At 39.6% G+C, this 20,917-nt stretch overlaps 1 protein-coding gene across 1 annotated transcript in view; it reads left to right on the top strand.

The window, feature by feature from the left end:
* The first annotated feature begins 628 nt into the window (after positions 1-628).
* Positions 629-20,917, top strand: part of LOC127642893 (pikachurin-like) — a 42,949-nt gene continuing 22,660 nt past the window's right edge. The window contains exons 1-9 of the mRNA XM_052125331.1: positions 629-872; positions 6,422-6,531; positions 9,311-9,397; positions 11,375-11,401; positions 11,490-11,607; positions 11,817-11,952; positions 15,318-15,484; positions 16,927-17,039; positions 17,449-17,899. Of these exons, the coding sequence (XP_051981291.1) occupies positions 779-872; positions 6,422-6,531; positions 9,311-9,397; positions 11,375-11,401; positions 11,490-11,607; positions 11,817-11,952; positions 15,318-15,484; positions 16,927-17,039; positions 17,449-17,899 (1,303 nt within the window). The 5' untranslated portion in view covers positions 629-778. The remainder of the gene's footprint in view (positions 873-6,421; positions 6,532-9,310; positions 9,398-11,374; positions 11,402-11,489; positions 11,608-11,816; positions 11,953-15,317; positions 15,485-16,926; positions 17,040-17,448; positions 17,900-20,917) is intronic.

Below are 20,917 nucleotides of genomic sequence, written 5' to 3'. Positions count from 1 at the left end.
ATCTATCTATCTGTCTGTCTATCCCTGTCTGTCTGTCCGTGTCTGCCTTTTTAGCTATCTGTCCATTCATCCGTCCGTCTATCTATCCCTATCAGTCTGTTATTTTATCTATCTGTCCTTCAGTGTCTGTCTTTTTATCTATCTGTCTGTCTCTCATTAGCCCAGCAGTCTTAATCTGTGGTTACATTTACTTTTAATACCCACTATAAACCTATTGTGTGAAGAATCGACCAAAATCTTCATTCATCTTCAATCACATTTATCCCTCAAACTTTCCATCCAATCATCCTTCAGTCTCCGCTATAGTATGTTCTATCGACCAGCAGTGTCTGTGTTTCTATATTGGTCAGTTACAGAAGCGCGCTCAAGTGCCCATCTGTGTAGATTAGACCATTATCCTCTTAACTCGGAGTGTCCCTGTCTTCTCGCCTCTCTGCTTTTCTTAAAGAATATTCTCAAATAAGAAGAAACATTGCGTGTGAACCCGATCGACTGGCTTTCGACGGCTGCTGACTCTCCACATATCGAGAACTTCTGAAGAGTGAACCGCGTTTGTTTTGGGCTCCTGTCGGGTGTGTGACTGATCTGTAGCAGACATTAATCGCATCAGACCGGCTTCATACAAAGAACTGCACAAGACGAGAAAAAATATATATATTTTCAATCTCTTCATTATCAGTTTAGGATGAGTAATAGCGCAGCCCTTTAGACGAGTTTGACCCTCGGATTGAGGCTATTAGTATTTTCAAAACCATTAAGGATTTACCTGCAGAAGAAAATGCGCCTATCAATAAGACTGGTCGTATTTCTGGCGTTGGTGTGGATGTTTAATATCGCCATTTGCGCCAAAAAGTCAGGCGTCCGAAAGTCGGGTGAGTCGGGTTTTTTCCCTTATTAAAGAATATTCAAAAACAACAATCGTGGTCATTGTAATGGTGATGATTTGATTCAGCCATGCAGTAAAAAGTATTTATTTAAGCCACACTTAACTGTATGCATGTTATTGCATTATTACGTAACACAGTGTCGGTAACGCTACAATAAGGTTCTGTTTGTTAACATTAACAAATGCATTATTAGGTATCATGAACTAACCATGAATAATATATTTGACAGCATTTATTAATCATGGTTAATTTATTAATTTATAACACAACTGCATATTGTAAGCTCATGCATTAACTAATGTTAACATAAAAATGTATAGTGTTGAAATTAACATGATCCATAAATAAGTGCTGTAAAAGTATTGTTCATTGTTAGTTAACTAATGTAGTTAAATACAACCTTATTGTAAAGTGTTACCAAAATATCAAAATCAAGTGGCATCCGGTAAACAAATGATGCTAGAGCTTTTCTCAGAGCTAACTTTACTTAGTGAGTATTTATAATAATTAATTTTAACCAACTGACCCCAAATGAGATGTATTTTTTATTTGGATGTGTAAAGTCAGTTCCCTTCAGATTCACACAGGTGTCCCAGTAACAGGTGTGGCTCACGTTCCACTGACATCTGACAACTGGAAAGTTTCCAAATACTTTTTGTCATCGTTTTAAACCGTATTTCTGCATGAAATGTCTTGAATGAAAAGTGTGCTTGAAATAAATCGATCTAATCTATCTTATCCAATGCAATGACATTCAAACATTTTGTGTCCAAATGCTTTTGGGGCCTCAGTATGTCGCCATAATCTAATTGATACTTGCTGGACAAGCTTTTTAGGCTGTTTCGATGAATAGATGTGCAGGTGATTTGTCATTGGGACATCTACGGATGCACTATACAGCAGGGTCAGGGCTGTTCTATTTGCCCTCCGGGGGATCTCATACCCAGTGCCCATGGCAATGAAAACCATCAGTCTTTTCAGATAAACAAGCCCTTTAAAAACTGATATTTGAAATGAAATGCAACAAATTGGTACTTGTCCCTTTGGTACCCTTGGGTCCCTGGAGGTGCATAACTGTAATGTAATTTTTTATTAATATAGCTGAGAAATTGATAGTGATAGGTTATTTTGGTTTATTGAAAGACTTACAGAAACAAGCATAAGTGTGGGTTCGAGCAGTTGTTTTAAAATGGTTTTGCTTCAGGACACAGATTTTAATGGCAACCCATCACAATACCAACATTTTTAATTATAATATATATATATATGTAAACAAATATTTAATGGGGGCCAGGGCTGGACTGGCAATCTGGGAATACTGGGCATTTTCCCAGTGGGCCAACGCACTTTAGGGCCGATCAGGGGAGAAATGACCATCGCAAAAAAAACGATAAGCTCAAATGAGCCACCGCTTATGCAGAACGGACCACAAAATGGCACGACGATATGCAGAAAAGGACAGAAAACACCCCTCAACTCAACAACTCTTGGCTCAACCAAATAAAACTATAAGCTTCCCATTTCTGCTTTTAAACCCTCCAAAAATTGCAAAGAAGCTTGTAAACGTTGCATGTTTGATTGCAACAATTATCACTAATTTCTGTTGAAAATTAACTTTGAAATGTTTTGCTCTGAGGGCCGTTTCAAAAGTTTTCTTACATCACATAAACGCAAACATCAGTTCCAATTTTGTTACTCCGTTTTCTGCCGTCTAAAAATCCATCCCTTAATGATCTTTACATTATTCTGGGGAAATTTAAGAGAAATCCTTTGAAGTTACACAAAGACCAAAGAGAAATTATGATTTTACAAGTGTCCTTTTTTAAACGCTTCTGAAAACGTCTTCTTTTGAAAAGTTACAAATCACTCTTCAACTCGCTACTTGTTTGGCCTTTATTATCTTCCTCAAAATAACATCAGAGTGCAACCAGTCCTGCTCTACCCGCTCTGAGCAGGATTTGTATACAGGGTCTCCGGCATGGGAGGCGTGCACGCTAACGAGGAGGCTAAAGGCTACAGCTCCTAGTGCATCTCTTGTGTCAACTATCACGTACCAGCTGACTGCCTTTACCTCGCTCCCATCTGTGTCACAGCACCACTGTAACTGGTCCCGCTCGACCTGCTCTGAGCGGTATTCGAACCGGTATCTCTAGCATGGGAGGCGGTAATGCTAACGAGGAGGCTAAAGGCTACCACATACCACATAGCTATCACGTACCAGCTGTGATGGAAAGATCGGATCATTTTACTGACTTGGATCTTTGAGTCTCTTTCAGCAAAATGAACAAATCTTTTTCAAGTCAATTCATTAATTTGAGCAGAATTAAATTAAAAAGGTAAATTTTCAATAGCCAAATCCCTCCCAACACGTCTACATCCGAAAACTTTGATTATAGTCCCAATATTGAAACAATGATCATTCAGCCAAGGACAAATTATGAGAAACAGAAAGATTCATACGACTCATGTTGTAGTTAATGTTAGCTCTTCATTAGTTCCTGATTAATCCATTCCTTAACTGATCATTAATTTATGTGGAAGTAACTATTAATTCAGGTATTAATTCAATATTATTCATGTACTGTTATTATAATGTGTTACCATGTCAACAAACCCAAAAATGACTGTAAAAATGATGCTTTTAAACAACTTTACAGCTCAAAGAATTAATGCAAGTGCTTTTATAAAATTACAAGCTTCACATTTCTGTCTTTAAACCCTCCAAATATGTACCCCATTGACTTCCATTGTAAGTGCCTCACTGTAACGTCAACATATTGAACACAGAATTTTCCTTTAATTAGAAAAAGGAAAATGGTTATAAAACACCCATAATAATTCTCAATAAATTGGCATTTTTTTCATTGTAGAAGTATATCTTTTATCCTAGTACATTTCTCCCATGTGATTCATTTTCAATTAATTGTGAAGCTAGTATGATTCCACTTGAAGTTGTATAAATGTGTTGATGTGAAATGATGATGGGCTAATGGGAAAGAAACAACATAATACTGTATGTGCATTCCTGTAGGTATGATATATTCCTATATCTGTATTGGAAGGTGAAGCAGAGGTTAGAGCTGGTTTTGTCTTCGACCTGTCATGGTTAATGGCTCAAGGAGACATGTTTCACCGGCCATGAAAAGCACCAGGATAGATTGTTGTTGTGTTATTGTGACGAGAGCTGCAGAGACATAACAACATTCACATGCACACACACTCAACTGTGTTTCAGCGCTGTAGGCATCAACTTTTACTCTGAGCGAGAGATTTTAGGAATGACCTTGTCCATACACATCACCTAACAGGCCTCAGATTGTTCAGTTTTGTTTTTTTTTTCTCTGAACTTTCTTCTCTGGATTGCATTTGGATTTTCACTTGCAATCAGTTAACAAATGTATCAATACATTCAAAAATATTACTGTACTTGTGCTGCTAATTTTCTGTTATTGTCTAATAAAACCTTTTCTCATAATTAATATTAAATGCACATGAAGTGGCAGAACGGGGTGGTGGTTCCCCTCTTCAAAAAGGGGGATCAGAGAGTGTGTGCCAACTACAGGGGTATCACACTTCTCAGCCTCCCTGGTAAAGTTTACTCCAAGGTGCTGGAGAGGAGGGTTCGGCCGATTGTCGAACCTCGGATTGAAGAGGAACAATGCGGTTTTCGTCCTGGCCGTGGAACGACGGACCAGATCTTTACTCTCGCAAGGATCCAGGAGGGGGCCTGGGAGTATGCCCATCCGGTCTACATGTGTTTTGTGGATCTGGAGAAGGCGTATGACCGGGTCCCCCGGGAGATACTGTGGGAGGTGCTGCGGGAGAACGGGGTGGGGGATCCCTTCTTAGGGCGATCCAATCCCTGTACGTCCAAAGCGAGAGCTGTGTCCAGGTCCTCGGCACAAAGTCGAGTTCATTCCATGTGGGGGTTGGCCTCCGCCAAGGCTGCGTTTTGTCACCAATCCTGTTTGTGATATTCATGGACAGGATATCGAGGCGTAGTCGGGGTGGGGAAGGTGTGCGGTTCGGTGGGCTGGGGATCTCATCGCTGCTTTTTGCAGATGATGTTGTCTTCATGTCATCATCGGTCCGTGACCTTCAGCTCTCACTGGATCGCTTGGCAGTCGAGTGTGAAGCAGCTGGGTTGAGGATTAGCACCTCTAAATCTGAGGCCATGGTTCTCAGCAGGAGACCGATGGAGTGCGTACTCCAGGTAGGGAATGAGGTTTTGCCCCAAGTGAAGGAGTTCAAGTACCTCGGGGTCTTGTTCACGAGTGAGGGGACAATGGAGCGGGAGGTTGGCCGGAGAATCGGGGCAGCGGGGGCGGTATTGCACTCGCTCTATCGCACCGTTGTCACGAAAAGAGAGCTGAGCCGAAAGGCAAAGCTCTCGATCTACCGGTCAATTTTTGTTCCTACCCTCACCTATGGTCATGAAGGTTGGGTCATGACCGAAAGAACTAGGTCGCGAGTACAAGCGGCCGAAATGGGCTTCCTCAGAAGGGTGGCGGGCTTCTCCCTTAGAGATAGGGTGAGGAGCTCGGAGTAGAGCCGCTGCTCCTTTGCGTTGAAAGGAGTCAGTTGAGGTGGTTTGGGCATCTGGTAAGGATGCCCCCTGGCCGCCTCCCTAGGGAGGTGTTTCAGGCACGTCCAGCTGGGAGGAGGCCTCGGGGAAGACCCAGGACTAGGTGGAGAGATTACATCTCCACACTGGCCTGGGAACGCCTCGGGGTCCCCCAGTCAGAGTTGGTTAATGTGGCTCGGGATAGGGATCCCCCTGCTGGAGCAGCTGCCCCCGTGACCCGACTTCGGATAAGCGGTTGAAGATGGATGGATGGATGGCACATGAAGACCTTTGTAATATAAATACTGATAAAATGTATACTCTGAATGCACTGTTAATTGCTTTGGATAAAACCTTCTGTCAAATGAATGAATGCAACTTTTCCTCAATGTAAAAAAAAAACCTAGATTTTTCATTTTCTGAAGGTAATGTTCAGTCCTTATATGCAACAATGATGCCAGAGTGTTGTAGGTGTTTGCCAAGGCATTCTTATCTAGTTGTTTAACCGTTTCAAAGCGGTTTTAGCATGTTGCTAGGAGGTTGCTAGGGTGTTATGTGGGGTTGCCAAGGCATTGATAGGTTGCTTACTTGGCCAGGTCCAAGTTCTGTGATCTTCTGGTCAATAGAAATTACTCTGGTCACTCCTTCGATTATTTATTCGTCCTTTCCACCTCTCGCCAACAAGCCTCATGATTTGAGGTGTCATTCATGTCCATAGCACAAATGGAGCAGGACAAGTTACATGCAGAAGTTTAAAACTTAGGGAGAGGGGTTTGTTCAAATGGTGGCTGGGTGACTTGTTTATGACACTTGGATGGAAGATGCAGATCAGAGCAAATAACAAGCTGCCCAGTTGTCCATACTTTTTGAGTGATGTTATCTTAAGATAATGGATAATTATCTAGAATTTAGTGTTTATAGGTTGAATGCATTTTACATATGTTGATTTGTTTACTGTTGTTCCACCCAGAGAGGTTGAGTCCACCACTGGATATTCAGCTGGAGACAGTGAACTGCACTGCGTTCAGTGTCCGATGGAAAATGCCCCGTAGGCATGTCAGTACCATCACTGGCTATAAGGTACAAGTCTCTCTATAAATCAATTTTTTGTTGATTATGTGATTCCCAGTGTTCTCCGTTATGTCAATGCAAATTAAAAACACCCGCTCGCTCGCTCTCTTTAACACTTGTGATTTAATGAAAATGTTGAAAAGGATGAATATTACCAATGTTTATATCAGGTATGCATATGGATTATGTATCAATCAAATACTAATGATAATTATACAAGAATAAACCTAATGTTCTTTCCATAAAATGTGCTGAATTGTGATGTCATACATTATAAAGACCAAGAACAGGTAGTTGTCATGGGCAAACACTCAAATATTTAGTATCTCTGAAAAGACCAGGCTGTCCTCTTTAAGATACATAAGGGTGTGCAACTGTGGCATATTTGGCTGTGAGTAATAATAATAAAAAGTCCTCTAGAGGACAAAACTGAATTGCTGGGTCTCAGGAGATAAATTGTGTAATTTATCCACCACTAGCATCACCAAACAGAATTAAAATGCCTGCTTTAAAAAAAAAAAAATTCAAGCACTCCAGTTTGTTTACAAACAAGAAAAAAACTCCCATTTGTTTACAAACAAGTTTCAAATGCTCAAAATATTACAAACATGTTTGAACACTTCCATTTGTTTACAAGCATGCTTCGAATGCTTCAAATTGTTTAAAAACAAGTTTCAAGCACTCCAATTAGTTTTTCAAACAATTTTCAAACACACAAAATTGTTTTCAAACGGTTTTTCTTGTTTTTACAAACAAGTTTAAATACTTCCATTTGTTTGCAAACATGCTTCAAACACTCAAAATGTTTACAAACTAGTTTCAATATTTCAGTTTGTTTACGAACATGTTTCAAGCACTCCCATTTGTTTACAAACACGCTTCAAATACTCACAATATTTGCGAACAAGTTTGAAGCACTCCCATTTGTTTACAAACACACTTCAAACACTCAAAATGGATTAAAAACAAGTTTGAAGCACTCCCAGTTGTTTAAAAACACGCTTCAAACATTCAAAATGGATTAAAAACAAGTTTGAAGCACTCCCATTTGTTTACAAACACGCTTCAAACACTCAAAATGGATTAAAAACAAGTTTCAAGCACTCCCATTTGTTTACGAACACGTTTCAAATACTCAAAATGGATTAAAAACAAGTTTGAAGCACTCCCATTTGTTTACAAACACGCTACAAACACTCAAAATGGATTAAAAACAAGTTTCAAGCACTTGCATTTGTTTACAAACACGCTTCAAATACTCAAAATGTTTGCAAACAAGTTTCAAGCGCTCCCATTTGTTTACAAACACACTTCAAACACTCAAAATGGATTAAAAACAAGTTTGAACCACCCCCATTTGTTTACAAACACGTTTCAAACACTCAAAATGGATTAAAAACAAGTTTGAACCACTCCCATTTGTTTACAAACACGTTTCAAACACTCAAAATGGATTAAAAACAAGTTTGAACCACTCCCATTTGTTTACAAACACGTTTCAAACATTCAAAATGGATTAAAAACAAGTCTGAAGCACTCCCATTTGTTTACAAACACGTTTCAAACACTCAAAATGGATTAAAAACAAGTCTGAAGCACTCCCATTTGTTTACAAACACGCTTCAAACACTCAAAATTGATTAAAAACAAGTTTGAACCACTCCCATTTGTTTACAAACATGCTTCAAACAATCCAAATTGTCAACAAACAAGTTTCAAACATTCAAAATGGATTAAAAACAAGTTTGAACCACCCCCATTTGTTTACAAACACGTTTCAAACACTCAAAATGGATTAAAAACAAGTTTGAACCACTCCCATTTGTTTACAAACACGTTTCAAACACTCAAAATGGATTAAAAACAAGTTTGAACCACTCCCATTTGTTTACAAACACGTTTCAAACATTCAAAATGGATTAAAAACAAGTCTGAAGCATTCCCATTTGTTTACAAACACGCTTCAAATACTCAAAATGTTTGCAAACAACTTTCAAGCACTCCCATTTGTTTATAAACACGCTTCAAACACTCAAAATGGATTAAAAACGAGTTTGAAGCACTCCCATTTGTTTACAAACATGCTTCAAACACTCAAAATTGATTAAAAACAAGTTTGAAGCACTCCCATTTGTTTACAAACATGCTTCAAACACTCAAAATTGATTAAAAACAAGTTTGAAGCACTCCCATTTGTTTACAAACATGCTTCAAACACTCAAAATTGATTAAAAACAAGTTTGAAGCACTCCCATTTGTTTACAAACATGCTTCAAACAATCCAAATTGTCAACAAACAAGTTTCAAACACGCTTTAAACACATACAATTGTATACAAACAAGTTTCATTCACTCCAATTTGTTTACAAATAAGTTTCAAACACTTCATCTTTATTTGCAGAAAGAGGTGTACTAATTGACCTTCAAGTGTAAAGACCTGAACCGCTTTCATTTTTGCCTCATCTTGTTTGTAGAGACAGGAGTGCTTTGATCTGGTTGCAGTTACAGTAGGTTACTAAGAGTCATGGTGGGGATTTTCCACTGACATCTATTGTTTTAACACTTTGCTCATTTTATTTTCTGTCCCATAACTACTTCTGGCCCTAAATTTATCCATAACATAAACCTTTCTTCATTTTTAAATTTTCATCATTTCAGCTGTTTACATCATGTCTCAAACAGTCCTACTTTTTCACACCAGTGCAGCTGTATCATGGTAGTTTATGTCACTAGAGAGATCGACCCAATGCTTCTATGATGTCCATGTTAATTCAGTTTTATTGTCCAGGTATTTTACTCCGAGATGAGGAATAATCCCCCGGCCAGCACTGCTGTCATCCTGGAAGTGCCATTGAGTCTGGAAATGCTCACAACTGTACGTACCTTGACTTTCTGAACTTTTCTTTACAGTTACTCTACAAATATTAATAACTGTTAAAATGAGAATTCTTGTCATGATGTAATTTATTGGGAGATAATAATAATACAACTATAAAAATGTATTTTATAAATAAACTATGCAATAGCATAATATGCTTAACTCTTCAACAATACTATAAAATATACTGTAAATTTACCCCAAAATTTCATACAGACTTTTTCATCTATGGATCACAAAAACATTGATATAAAAAAGTGATTTAAATAAAGTAAGGGTGTGTTCACACTTGGCAGGTTTGGTTCGATTAAAACGAACTCTGGTGCGATTGCTCTGTTAGTGCGGTTCATTTGAACAAGTGTGAACGCTGTCACCCGAACCTGAACATGCGAGCCGAGACCGCCTGAAAAGTGGGTCTCGGTCCGCATCCAAACGAACTCTGGTACGGTTTGATTGATATATGAATGCAACATGGACTAAAGGTGTCTAAACGGACCAAAAACAGGAAGTAATTTGCCTAATATTGACCTCAAGCGGTTCTTCTCATCCTAGGAGCTATGTTTCCTCAGTGGTGCGGCTGTGGTTCAGTTGGTAGAGCGGGTTGGTCACTAATCGCAGGGTTGATGGTTCGAATCTCGGCCCACACGAATGCACATGCCGAAGTGTCCTTGGGCAAGACACTGAACCCCAAGTTGCTCCCAATGGCAGGCTAGCACCTTACATAGCAGCTCTGCCACCATTGGTGTGTGTGTGAATGGGTGAATGAATCACAGTGTAAAGCGCTTTGAATACCGTTAAGGCTAAAAAAGGTGCTATATAAGTGCAGGCCATTTATTTACCATTTCCCAATACAGTTCGGTACTGGTGTCAACTGTCCTTGCAGCATATCTTCGTTTGTGTGTACTACGGAAGAATTCCTGGCACTGTTTTGACTCCTTTACTCATTTTATTAACTCTTCGTTTGTTCTCAGCTGGTAAAAATACCACCATATATACATATATACATCCAACGAGCGCATTTCTCCAGCATTGCTTTGGATGATCGGTAAGTTCCATCAAAAAATATCCGTCATAAAAGCTGTCCAATCAGGTCGTGACTTTTCCCTGATGCCTTTGGTTTTGTATCGTTAGGTTCAGTGTTATAAATGCCAGTGTGAACGCTAAACAAACCAGGACTAAATGTATCATTTTCATTTTTGGTCCGGACCAAAAGAACCAAACTACAAGTGTGAACACACCCTAAATTCCAAAAGAACTGTTAATATCTGAACAAACGGACACGTGACTTTCAAACGGTACACGAGAGAGAGGATGTGTTAGGGGCTGTTCACACCGAATGCGTTTTGTGTCCGTATGTGCTGTTGTTTTATATTGATTTTCTATGTAAACATTCTCTAGACGGATGTCTTTTACCGTTTTTAGTCAGGTTAAAAAGAACTTAAACTGCTAAAAATGCATTTCGAGAAATCTGTGTTCTGTTTTCGATGCACTGGGGGCTAGCTTTTTAGCGCAAGAGTGTTCGGTTTGAATGACCTCTTATTTGAGCAAAGCACGTGTTTAATGATTATTGACTCATTTCGCTCGGCTGTCAAAGCTTTGTTCGCAAACACAATGAGACAAAAACTGCGATGCTGCGTTACGTCGTGCTACACTGCTACTTGTAGGAAAAAGTAGCTTGTTAATGGAAAAGCTAATCCGTTTTGAAAACAGCTGACCTACTGTCACACAACTGATGAATTAGGTTATGCATTGCTACTTTTAGTTGGTTTGTGTGAGGAATGGACAGAAATTGTGGTTATAGATTGAATTTTCATTTTGGGGTAAAACAGTACTTCAAGAGTATATTTGTCTTTGTCATTTTGCATCTCGAGTAAATTTGACTTGTTACTGGAAAATAAGACAAAAATACTCAGAATATGCTAAATGAGTTTTTCCAGTGTATTGCTTAAGCAGAAATGTAATTATGTCTTACAGGGGCAGTTTGATGGACAAGCAAACTTTGTGAGTAGATTTCTTAAACGTCTAATTTAGTAGGTTTGTTTATACCATATGGCCCTCGCATGACAATCTGTTCTCGTGTTCTTATTAGGACGTGGTGATAGGGAACCTTAAGGTGGCCACGCTGTACCGTGTTAGTGTGGGGGCGTACGGCTGGGCTGGGGAGGGCAGACCCAGTATGCCCAGGGACATCAGCACTGCCTCTCACGGTTGGTTATCAATTTAATTCCAAAGTAAAAAAGAAAGAAATATAAAGATGAATTTTTCTGGACTAACAATGATTAAAATGAACTTAAATGAATTGTTAAAGAATTGTATTTATTATATATATAGTAATGAATGTAATATTTAATTTGATAAATATTAAAATTAATTAAACATAACTGTATAGTTTTGTATTTTTCCCTTTATATTCTAGAGAAGTGCATGACTCCTTCACCCCCTACCCAGCCTAACGTGGCCGCCGTGTCGGACACAGAACTGGCGTTGTCATGGCAACACGGCGAGAGTGAAGGAAGTGCACCTGTGCAATACTTCCTGGTGGCGTATATCAGGTAATAGCGCTTTATATGAATGCATGCACCTTAACAACCTTAACACGACAACAAGTCTCAAAGTCTTCTGCCTGATTTCAGACAGCTACAACCAGACTAATGTGATGCAGCTTCGGGTTGTTGAAATTATATATTAAAGTGCATGATCCTTGTTCATTTGCTATTTTGAGTGTTCATTTTGTGTATCACTTTTATGATACCTTTGCAACCTTTTTTAAGATTTTAAAGATGGACCAGAGTATTCATTAATACATAACATAAGAATGAAAGGCAGTCATGTTTGGAACAACATGAGGGTGAGAAAATTATGATTTGTAAACCTATTTTTGGGTGAACTGTTCCTTGAAAGCAAGACTGACACATCAGAGCCGTGATCAGTCCCCTCTCTACTGTTGCTCTACCAATAATAGAGGTTAACATGCTTTTCTGTGTGTGACCTTTACCCTGTCTGGCTTTATGTGTCCGGATGACTCAGAAGGCTGATGCATTTGTGTCGTAGTTACTTTGCTAGAACACAACTAACCCATTCAGCCCAGATCAACACAATCTACATGACTACACACATCAAAAATCACTCGAATGACCGCTGGCCCAAGGGACTAAACAGTCTGCTGTATATTGAAAGTTACATTTTAGATTCAAAGCTGCCACCCTGTGTCTATATTCCAGCTCTGCACACCATGACGTTCTCTCAAGCAACTTCACGAGGTGCATCCTGTGATGCTTTTTAAACAGTATTGAATGAGTTTACATGTGTGCTGCTTTCTGTCAAACATTTAAGCATTTGCTTTTAGATCACACGTTTTTTTTATACATCATAAGAAGCGTACATTTCCGTCAAGTGTGTCCAAACTGTGCATATGTGTTTGTGTGTGAAATCAACTTATTTCTAATCCTCATTGACAATTATGCAACTCGAGTCGAGGACTGTGGCCTCCAGCAGATTAGACCGACCCCCCGAGACTGTCTGCCTCTCAGATTAACAGCCTTTCACATAATCTGGGCAATTTAGTGGATCGCCAAGATGGACAAACACTAGAGCCATTGAGCTGTTTGCAGATGAATACTGTCATTTTGGACGCGTTGAGCATGTCTGGAAATTCTGATTTTCTGTGCTGTTGCGAAGACAAACATCATTATTACTATTGCTCATACTTAGATTTGGTATTTGAACAAATTCCTAACTATAAGTATTAAACTCAAGTGTGCAACTCATCCTGTGTGGTTCATGCTACGGAAGTGAAGTATACCTCAAATCATGCAATATTTCATGGCCTGGCGGAACACTGGTGGTGGTGGCGTAGTGGACTAAAGCACTTAACTGTTAAGCAGAAGGTTGCTGGTTCGATCCCCACAGCCACCACCATTGTGTCCTTGAGCAAGGCACTTAACTCCAGGTTGCTCCGGGGGGATTGTCCCTGTAATAAGTGCACTGTAAGTCGCTTTGGATAAAGGCGTCTGCCAAATGCATAAATGTAAACATAAAACAAGCAGAAAATCCCATTCACCTTAGCAACCACATTGCAACATTCTGGCAACCACCCTCAACCCCGTAGTATTGTGGCACAGAGTTTTGCATGGCCAACAGTCAGGGGTGGACTGGAACCGGGACTTTTCCCAGTGGGTCAGCCACAAAACAGGGCCGAACACTCAACTAACCACTCCCCCCACCCCCAACAACTGTTGGCCCGTTTTGATTTCAAATCCAGGGCCAATTTCTCTTCTCAGTCCACCCCTGCCAACAGTGTTGCACAAAATAATTATCCACTATACATTAATAGTGACTTCTTTAAAATTGTAATCAGATTACTTTACTAATTACTTCATGAAAAAGTTATCTCGTACTAATTACATATATGCTATTTCTAGAAATTTTTCCACTCAACAAATTCAAAATAATCCTCCTCCTATTCTCGCACACCCTTTAACTCTCATGGAAATGCACACAGGTGTACATATAAACATACATATTTTAAATGTATCATATTGATTTAAAGGGATAGTTCACCCAAACATGAACATTCTCTCATTATTTACTCACCTTCTTGCCATCCCAGATGTGTATGACTTTCTTAAACAGAACACAAACAAGATTTTACAAAGTATATCTCATCTCCGTAGGTCCGTAAGCAAGTGAATGGTGACCAGACCTTTGTAGCTCCAAAAATCATAAAACCCTAAAATAGTCCACATGACTCCAGTGGTTGAATCAATGTCTTCTGAAGTGATATAATAAGTGTGGGTGAGCAATAGATCAATACTTAAGTCCTTTTTCTCTAAAGTCTAAATCTCCACTTTAACTTTCACTTTCAGATGTGCGTGAAACTAAACGGACACCACGTGTGACTTTCAGATGTAAAAGTGAAAGTGAGAGAGGAGATTTATAGTATAAAAAAAAGACTTACATTTTTATCTGTTTCTCACCCACACCTATTATATTGCTTCTGAAAATATGGATTTAAACACTGGAGTCATATTACATTTACATTTACATTTATGCATTTGGCAGATGCTTTTATCCAAAGCGACTTACAGTGCACTTATTACAGGGACAATCCCCCCAGAGCAACCTGGAGTTAAGTGCCTTGCTCAAGGACACAATGGTGGTGGCTGTGGGGATCGAACCAGCAACCTTTTGATTAACAGTTATGTGCTTTAGCCCACTACCCCGCCACCACTCATATGGATTACTTTTATGCTTCCTTTGTGATTTTTAGAGCTACAAAGGTCTGGTCACCATTCACTTGCATTGTATGGACCTACAGAGCTGAGATATTCTCCTAAAAGTCTTACTTTGTGTTCTGCTATAGAAAGAAAGTCATACACATCTGGGATGGCAAGAGGATGAGTAAATGATGAGAGAATTTTCATTTTTGGGTGAAATCTTCCTTCAACGCATATTAAAAATAATGCAATTCTATCAAAAATTTCAATCGATTGACAGCCCTGATTATAGATAAATAATATTACTTTTAGAAATATGTCTAACCCCAGTAATGCACTTAAAACTAACAACACTGACGGCTAAGCATCACTGACCTATTCTAGTAAGTGGATGTTCAGTATTACTTACACCTTACCATCTTATAGGACACAACCAGTACCGCCGCTCCCTATAAGCAGACTATGCAGTCTGCGTAGGGCACCAACTCCCTAGGGGGGCACCATCTTACCCTAGGAGGGCACCAGAAAGTCCACCGGCTGCCCTTACTCGCACATTATACATTATCCAAGGACCCGAAAGCAGTTGCGGAACACAGACGATCACTTCACGCTCATGATATGATGGAGGAGATCTGTTTTTCAAGGTTCAGCTGTATATGTGTGTGTAATTTTCTGTGTGTGTGTGTTCATGTATGTTTCAGGCCAGAGATGGACACAGAGTGGACGTACATCAGAGAGCCAGTGGAGGCGAATTCGATGGTGCTCAAAGGTCTGATGCCTGATACGGAGTACCAGTTTGTCATCAGAGCTGTAAATGTGCACGGAATCAGCCCTCCCAGTCCCATTAACAACCCTGTGCGCACACTCGGTAAGTCACGGCACAGTCGGTGTTGACAGTCTTTGGGACAAGTGTGTATGTTGCTGTGGTGCAGTGTAGTGTTTAAGCCTCAGGGCTGGCATTTGAAAGGTTGCTGGTTTATTCTCCGCTACATGGAAGCCGTTAGCCACTTAACAACAGGTTTCAACAAGGGCAACAGTTACACTGTACAGATTAAGACAAATTAAGAGCAGTCCCACACTCCCATTACATTAAGTCACTTATACACAAATGTATTTATATGAGATACTGTAATAGGAGATTTGTAGTTCCAAATATGCTTGGCTGCTAAAAGTTACTATCCAAACCAGGACTGGACTGGGAAGAGAAATCGGCCTGGGATTGTACATGGCAACTGCTAAATGGGGGAGGGTCTGAGCCAAAGGTGGTTGAGCGTGGGGGGTGGGGGTGGGGGTGGGTGTTCGCTGTCCTTTTCTGAATATCGCGGCACCGTTTTGTGGTCTGTTCTGCATAACGCGGCGGCTCATTTTTGCTTATCACGTCCCATTCAGCACGTTTCGCGGCCGGCCCGCTTGGTTCTCCCGATGGCCAGTCGGCCCCTGATCAGCCACAAAGTGCGTCAGCCCATCGGGAAAATGCCCGGTATGCCAAATTACCAGTCCAGCCCTGATCCAAACCTAAAGTAACCCAATAACACTTTTTTTTATTTTGGATGAGGGCATTTCTCTGCAGTATAAGGTCATTGTCAAAAGCTTCCACCAAAATAAAGGCTTAAGGGTTTAACTGGACTGCAGGTGTAAATTAATACATGAAATTAGCACATAGTACATTAGTACATGTTTTTCGCCCTCTTTGTTCGAGTAATTTTTTTATTTATTTAGTTTGGATCTTTTTAAGAGGACAGTGTTTCTTTCTGCAGTAGAGCATCTTTGCCCATGACTTAATATTAGTCAAAAGGAGTAAAAATTTTAATAATAATATCGCAGTTCAAATCACAATTGCAATATTTTTTCAAAATGATGCAATTAGAGTTTTTGTTTGAATCATTCAGCCCTATTATTTATGCCATCATGGCCCTTTATTATTTCTGAGTGTCTATTTGCACCAGGGCGCAAATAGTATCTGCCCTAATAAACACAAAAGGAGATATTAGGCAGAATGTCTGAGCTGCTCTTTTCCATATAATTAAATTGAATGGTGGTTTGTACGGTCAAGCTCCAACACTGACAAAAAGATTCAAAACAAAGCAAAAAACAAATGTATCATAAAAGATGATACAAGCATTATAAGCATTATACTGTATATCAGGTCTTCTGAGGCCATATATTAGCGTTTTATGTTTCTAGCATGTTTTTGAAATGTAAAATTAAATGCATACTCTGCATAAAAACATGCAGATTTTTTCCTGTGTACTGTATTTTTAATTTTGTATATAAATGAGCCTTACATGTACTATATACTTTAAAAAACAGGTCCTTTGGATATGGGCAGTGGAGACTATGATATCTACATCTCAAATTCTAACACTAAAGATGAAGATGGTTTTGAAATCGATGACTCAGATTATGACATCTTCATTGAGGAGGTGGGTGAAATTTTACCTCATTAGGCAACTCTAAAACACATACAAACTTTCAAAAGATTTAAAAGCCACGTAGAAAACAGCTTGATGTGCGATTTTATAGATACTTAAAGGGGAACAGTAACTCACCTAAAACTGAACATTTTGACAATTTACTCACCAATATGTTGTTACAACCCCATATGACTTTGTTTCTGCTGTGGAACACAAAAGGAGATATTAGGCAGTCTCAGTCACCATTGATTTTCAGAGTGCATTTTTTTTCCCCATTCAATGAATGTCCCAAAAATGATAGAAAGTCATACTGTTTTGGAACAACATCAGGGTGATTAAATGTAGACATCATTTAAAGACATCTTGTTACACAGAAAGTGCTTACATTAATGTGGGCCTCTTCTCATAATTTCTACAGATGAAGTCATTTCCTGACGTTAAGGAAAGCGTCAGGCGGTCTCAGCTCCGGTCTCGCATCGGGACTCCTGGTAACGGAAACGTTATTTACAGGATGCGTACACCTGCTTCCAGAAATATCAACTTCACTACAACAACAACAGCAGCAGCAGCACCGTGGACCACATCAACAACACCAATAACCACAACAACGGTCACTAGCTCCACCTCCATTACAACGACCATGCCTATAATGCGGACAAGCTCCGCCCGTACTACTATAGTCCCATCTCCTTTAATGCCATCTCCCAGTCCGTCAATGACGCCATGGAAAGGGGAAAGACCACGGGTCTATGATGTGTCATGTGATGAGGCCGTTTGCCCTGCTGACAGCTTCTGCATTAACGATTATGATAATGGCGGCTCTCGATGCCACTGCAACCTCGGTCGGCAAGGAGACTTCTGCACAGAAGGTTAGAATTTGCAAAGTGTCTTAACCAGTCACAACACACGTTTTTAAGTCATTTGTCTGTTCACACTGGAAGTGAAAATGCTTTGTGAAGTGACATGACCAATCAAAACATACTTTTAGTGCGCTAGCATCATACACGCAGTCAATGGGCATGGCCATGAAGTTTTGGTATTTTCATGCAAGCATGTGCTATGTCTAGGCGCAAATGGGGTTGGCGCAATTGTGCATGTGTAACGGGGGCTGTAGCCTTTAGCCTCCTCATTTGCACGCCCGCCTCCCAATCCAGAGACACCGGTTCGAATCCCGTTTGGAGCGGGTCGAGCTGGACCAGTTACAGTAGTGCTGTGACCAGGATGGGAGTGAGGTTTAGGGGGGTGAGTGTAACGGTAGCCAGCTGGTATGTGTAAACCTCACTCCCCTGGCCTCAAGAGGTGCACTATCGACTGATGCTAGGGGCTGTAGCCTTTAGCCTCCTCATTAGCACGCCCGCCTCCCATGCCGGAGACACCGGTTCGAATCCCGTTTGGAGCGGGTTGAGCTGGACCAGTTACAGTAGTGCTGTGACCCGGATGGGAGTGAGGTTTAGGGGGGTGAGTGAAACAAGAGCCAGCTGGTATGTGTAAACCTCACTCCCCTTGCCACTATCGACTGATGTTAGGGGCTGTAGCCTTTAGCTTTCTCATTAGCACGCCTCCCATGCTGGAGACACCGGTTCGAATCCCGTTTGGTGCGGGTCGAGCAGAACCAGTTACACATGCAAAGTGCTAATGAGCTGGGTCAAGTGCAGTTTATTAATTTAGAGATTCTTCTCCAGTTATTGCACCGTCTGCTTCTTATTATGTAGTCCATTCCCTCCAGCACCAGTGATATACAGTAAACAAAGACAGCACATTCATAAGAAGTTGGTTGTGTAAATAGAATGTATGGAATGAATTAGAAGAATAGAAATATGGACTTACATTCTTTTGGGCATTAACTGCATTCTTCATGATTGTCAGTCATATTTCTATGACAGTAGCTACGTTTTCAGCCAAGGGTTTTTTTTGCGACAAAAAGATGCAAATTATCGCAGAAATGTCACAATTGTCAGCATATAATTTTTTCGTTTAACTCTAGCGCATTAACTCTATGTCGATACTTCAATTCAGTCCCTCCTCTTCTGATTATATTTATTTGTGAAATTAAAAATAACAGTAAGCTGGCTAATTTCAATGAATTGTCTCAATACTCTCCCCATTTTACAAAGACTTTGGGGGGAAAAATTAGGGACCTATGGGAGGTGAAGGGTACACAATTAGCAATTAGCGACATTTCTTTTGCGATAAACCAAAACTTATGTGACAGTGTTTTTTAAGCATCACGCACACCATTTATTTATTTATTTTTAGCTAAAAGGCCATTTGAATGTAAATAAGCAGAAGACGGCAAATTTCACAAAATATTTTTCATGCATTTTCACTTTGTCGATAACAAAACAGCACGAAAAGTGGATGAAACTAGGTTGGTGACACGCTCCTTTTATAGGCATGGAAAATGTGTTTCCCGTCAGGATTTGGATGAAGGCTCTGTTAAATTAAGTACTGTGTGTTATTGATAATTTTCATCTTCTCACACAAATTATGGCTTTTATTCACTTCTACTTGTCGATTTTATCGTTTATGATATTTATTTAATGGAAACATGAAAAAATTAAACCAAAAATATTTCTAAATTCAAATTACAAATGAAATCAAAATATATTCAAATTATCAAAGTGGCCAAAAAAATCCTATAAAATCCAAATATTTTACCCTCCAACTTTTCCACTGGCTCCTTTTGCGGTGACTTAAATATCACTATATGACAACAGGTGGAAAAATACCAATAAAATTTACATTATAAATACAATTGAAAATATAAAAATAAACAATGACCTGTAGATCGTTTATTACAAATCTTACAATTGTATGTTTTATGAAACTGCTACAAAGGTTATTGTCAGGAACAGAATTTCATGTTCCTTATGTTCCTGGACGTGAACTCTATTACCACCTGCTGGTGGAATCGCGAAACTGCACATGTAGGAAACAAGTTTAGACTTTGTGCTGAGAACAGATGTGCTTCTGAAACGTCTCAAACGTCCCAGGAAATTAGCAAATTGCACTTTGCGCCTCTTCATTAACATGCAATACACCCACAGTTTATGCGCATACACCCACAGATAGTGCAAACACTCCCACCCATGGCACATGAAAATTGCGCATAAAATTAGCGCTCTCATTATGCATGGTCGTTGAGCGTAGTGCTTCGCTTTACGCTCACAAAAATAGAGCCTTTGATATATAGTTATGTTACCCCTACAATGTAAATTATGTTATCATTTACTCACCCTCATGTTGTTTAGCCTCAGTCACCACTGACATTCTTAGTAACCGTTCCCTTTTAATGTATCATGGAAAAAAAGAGGCAATGAAAGGGAATGGTGACTGAGGCTGTAGTTCTGTCTTACATCTCCTTTTGTGTTCCATGGAAGAATGAAAGTCATATGGGTTCGAAACACCACAAGGATGAGTAAATTATATTTTCATTTTGGGTGCACTATCCCTTTAACCCTCTGAGCTGCTACACTCTCAATCACAGAACAATTTGAGAAAATAAATGTGTTTGTCTCTTTCATCAATACATGTTTTCCTCCCTTAGCGTTTCTCTCTTCCTCTTGTCTTCTCTTAAGTCTCGTTGGAGTGAGTAATATTTGAGAGTGGAAGTTTTCATGTGCGCCTGTATATTCCCCTGACATTTCTCTCGAGCCCAACCTTCCCAGAGAGAGCACAATAACATATTCTCAATCAAGTTGACTCTACAGACAAGATATTGCTTTATTCCTCTGAAACTCTGACAACATGGTGAATTAGTTTTAATATTTTTTAAATGCAATACCTTCAGTATATGTTGAGAGTTAGTTGTTAGATTGTGTATGCTGGGCTATGAATTGCAGTGTTAAAATTGCACAAATAAATTGGAGGTTTGGTAAAAATCTCAT

This window comes from Xyrauchen texanus, chromosome 4 (genome assembly GCF_025860055.1).
Source record: "Xyrauchen texanus isolate HMW12.3.18 chromosome 4, RBS_HiC_50CHRs, whole genome shotgun sequence".
NCBI lineage: Eukaryota > Metazoa > Chordata > Actinopteri > Cypriniformes > Catostomidae > Xyrauchen > Xyrauchen texanus.
This window is presented reverse-complemented; position numbering and strand designations above follow the sequence as displayed.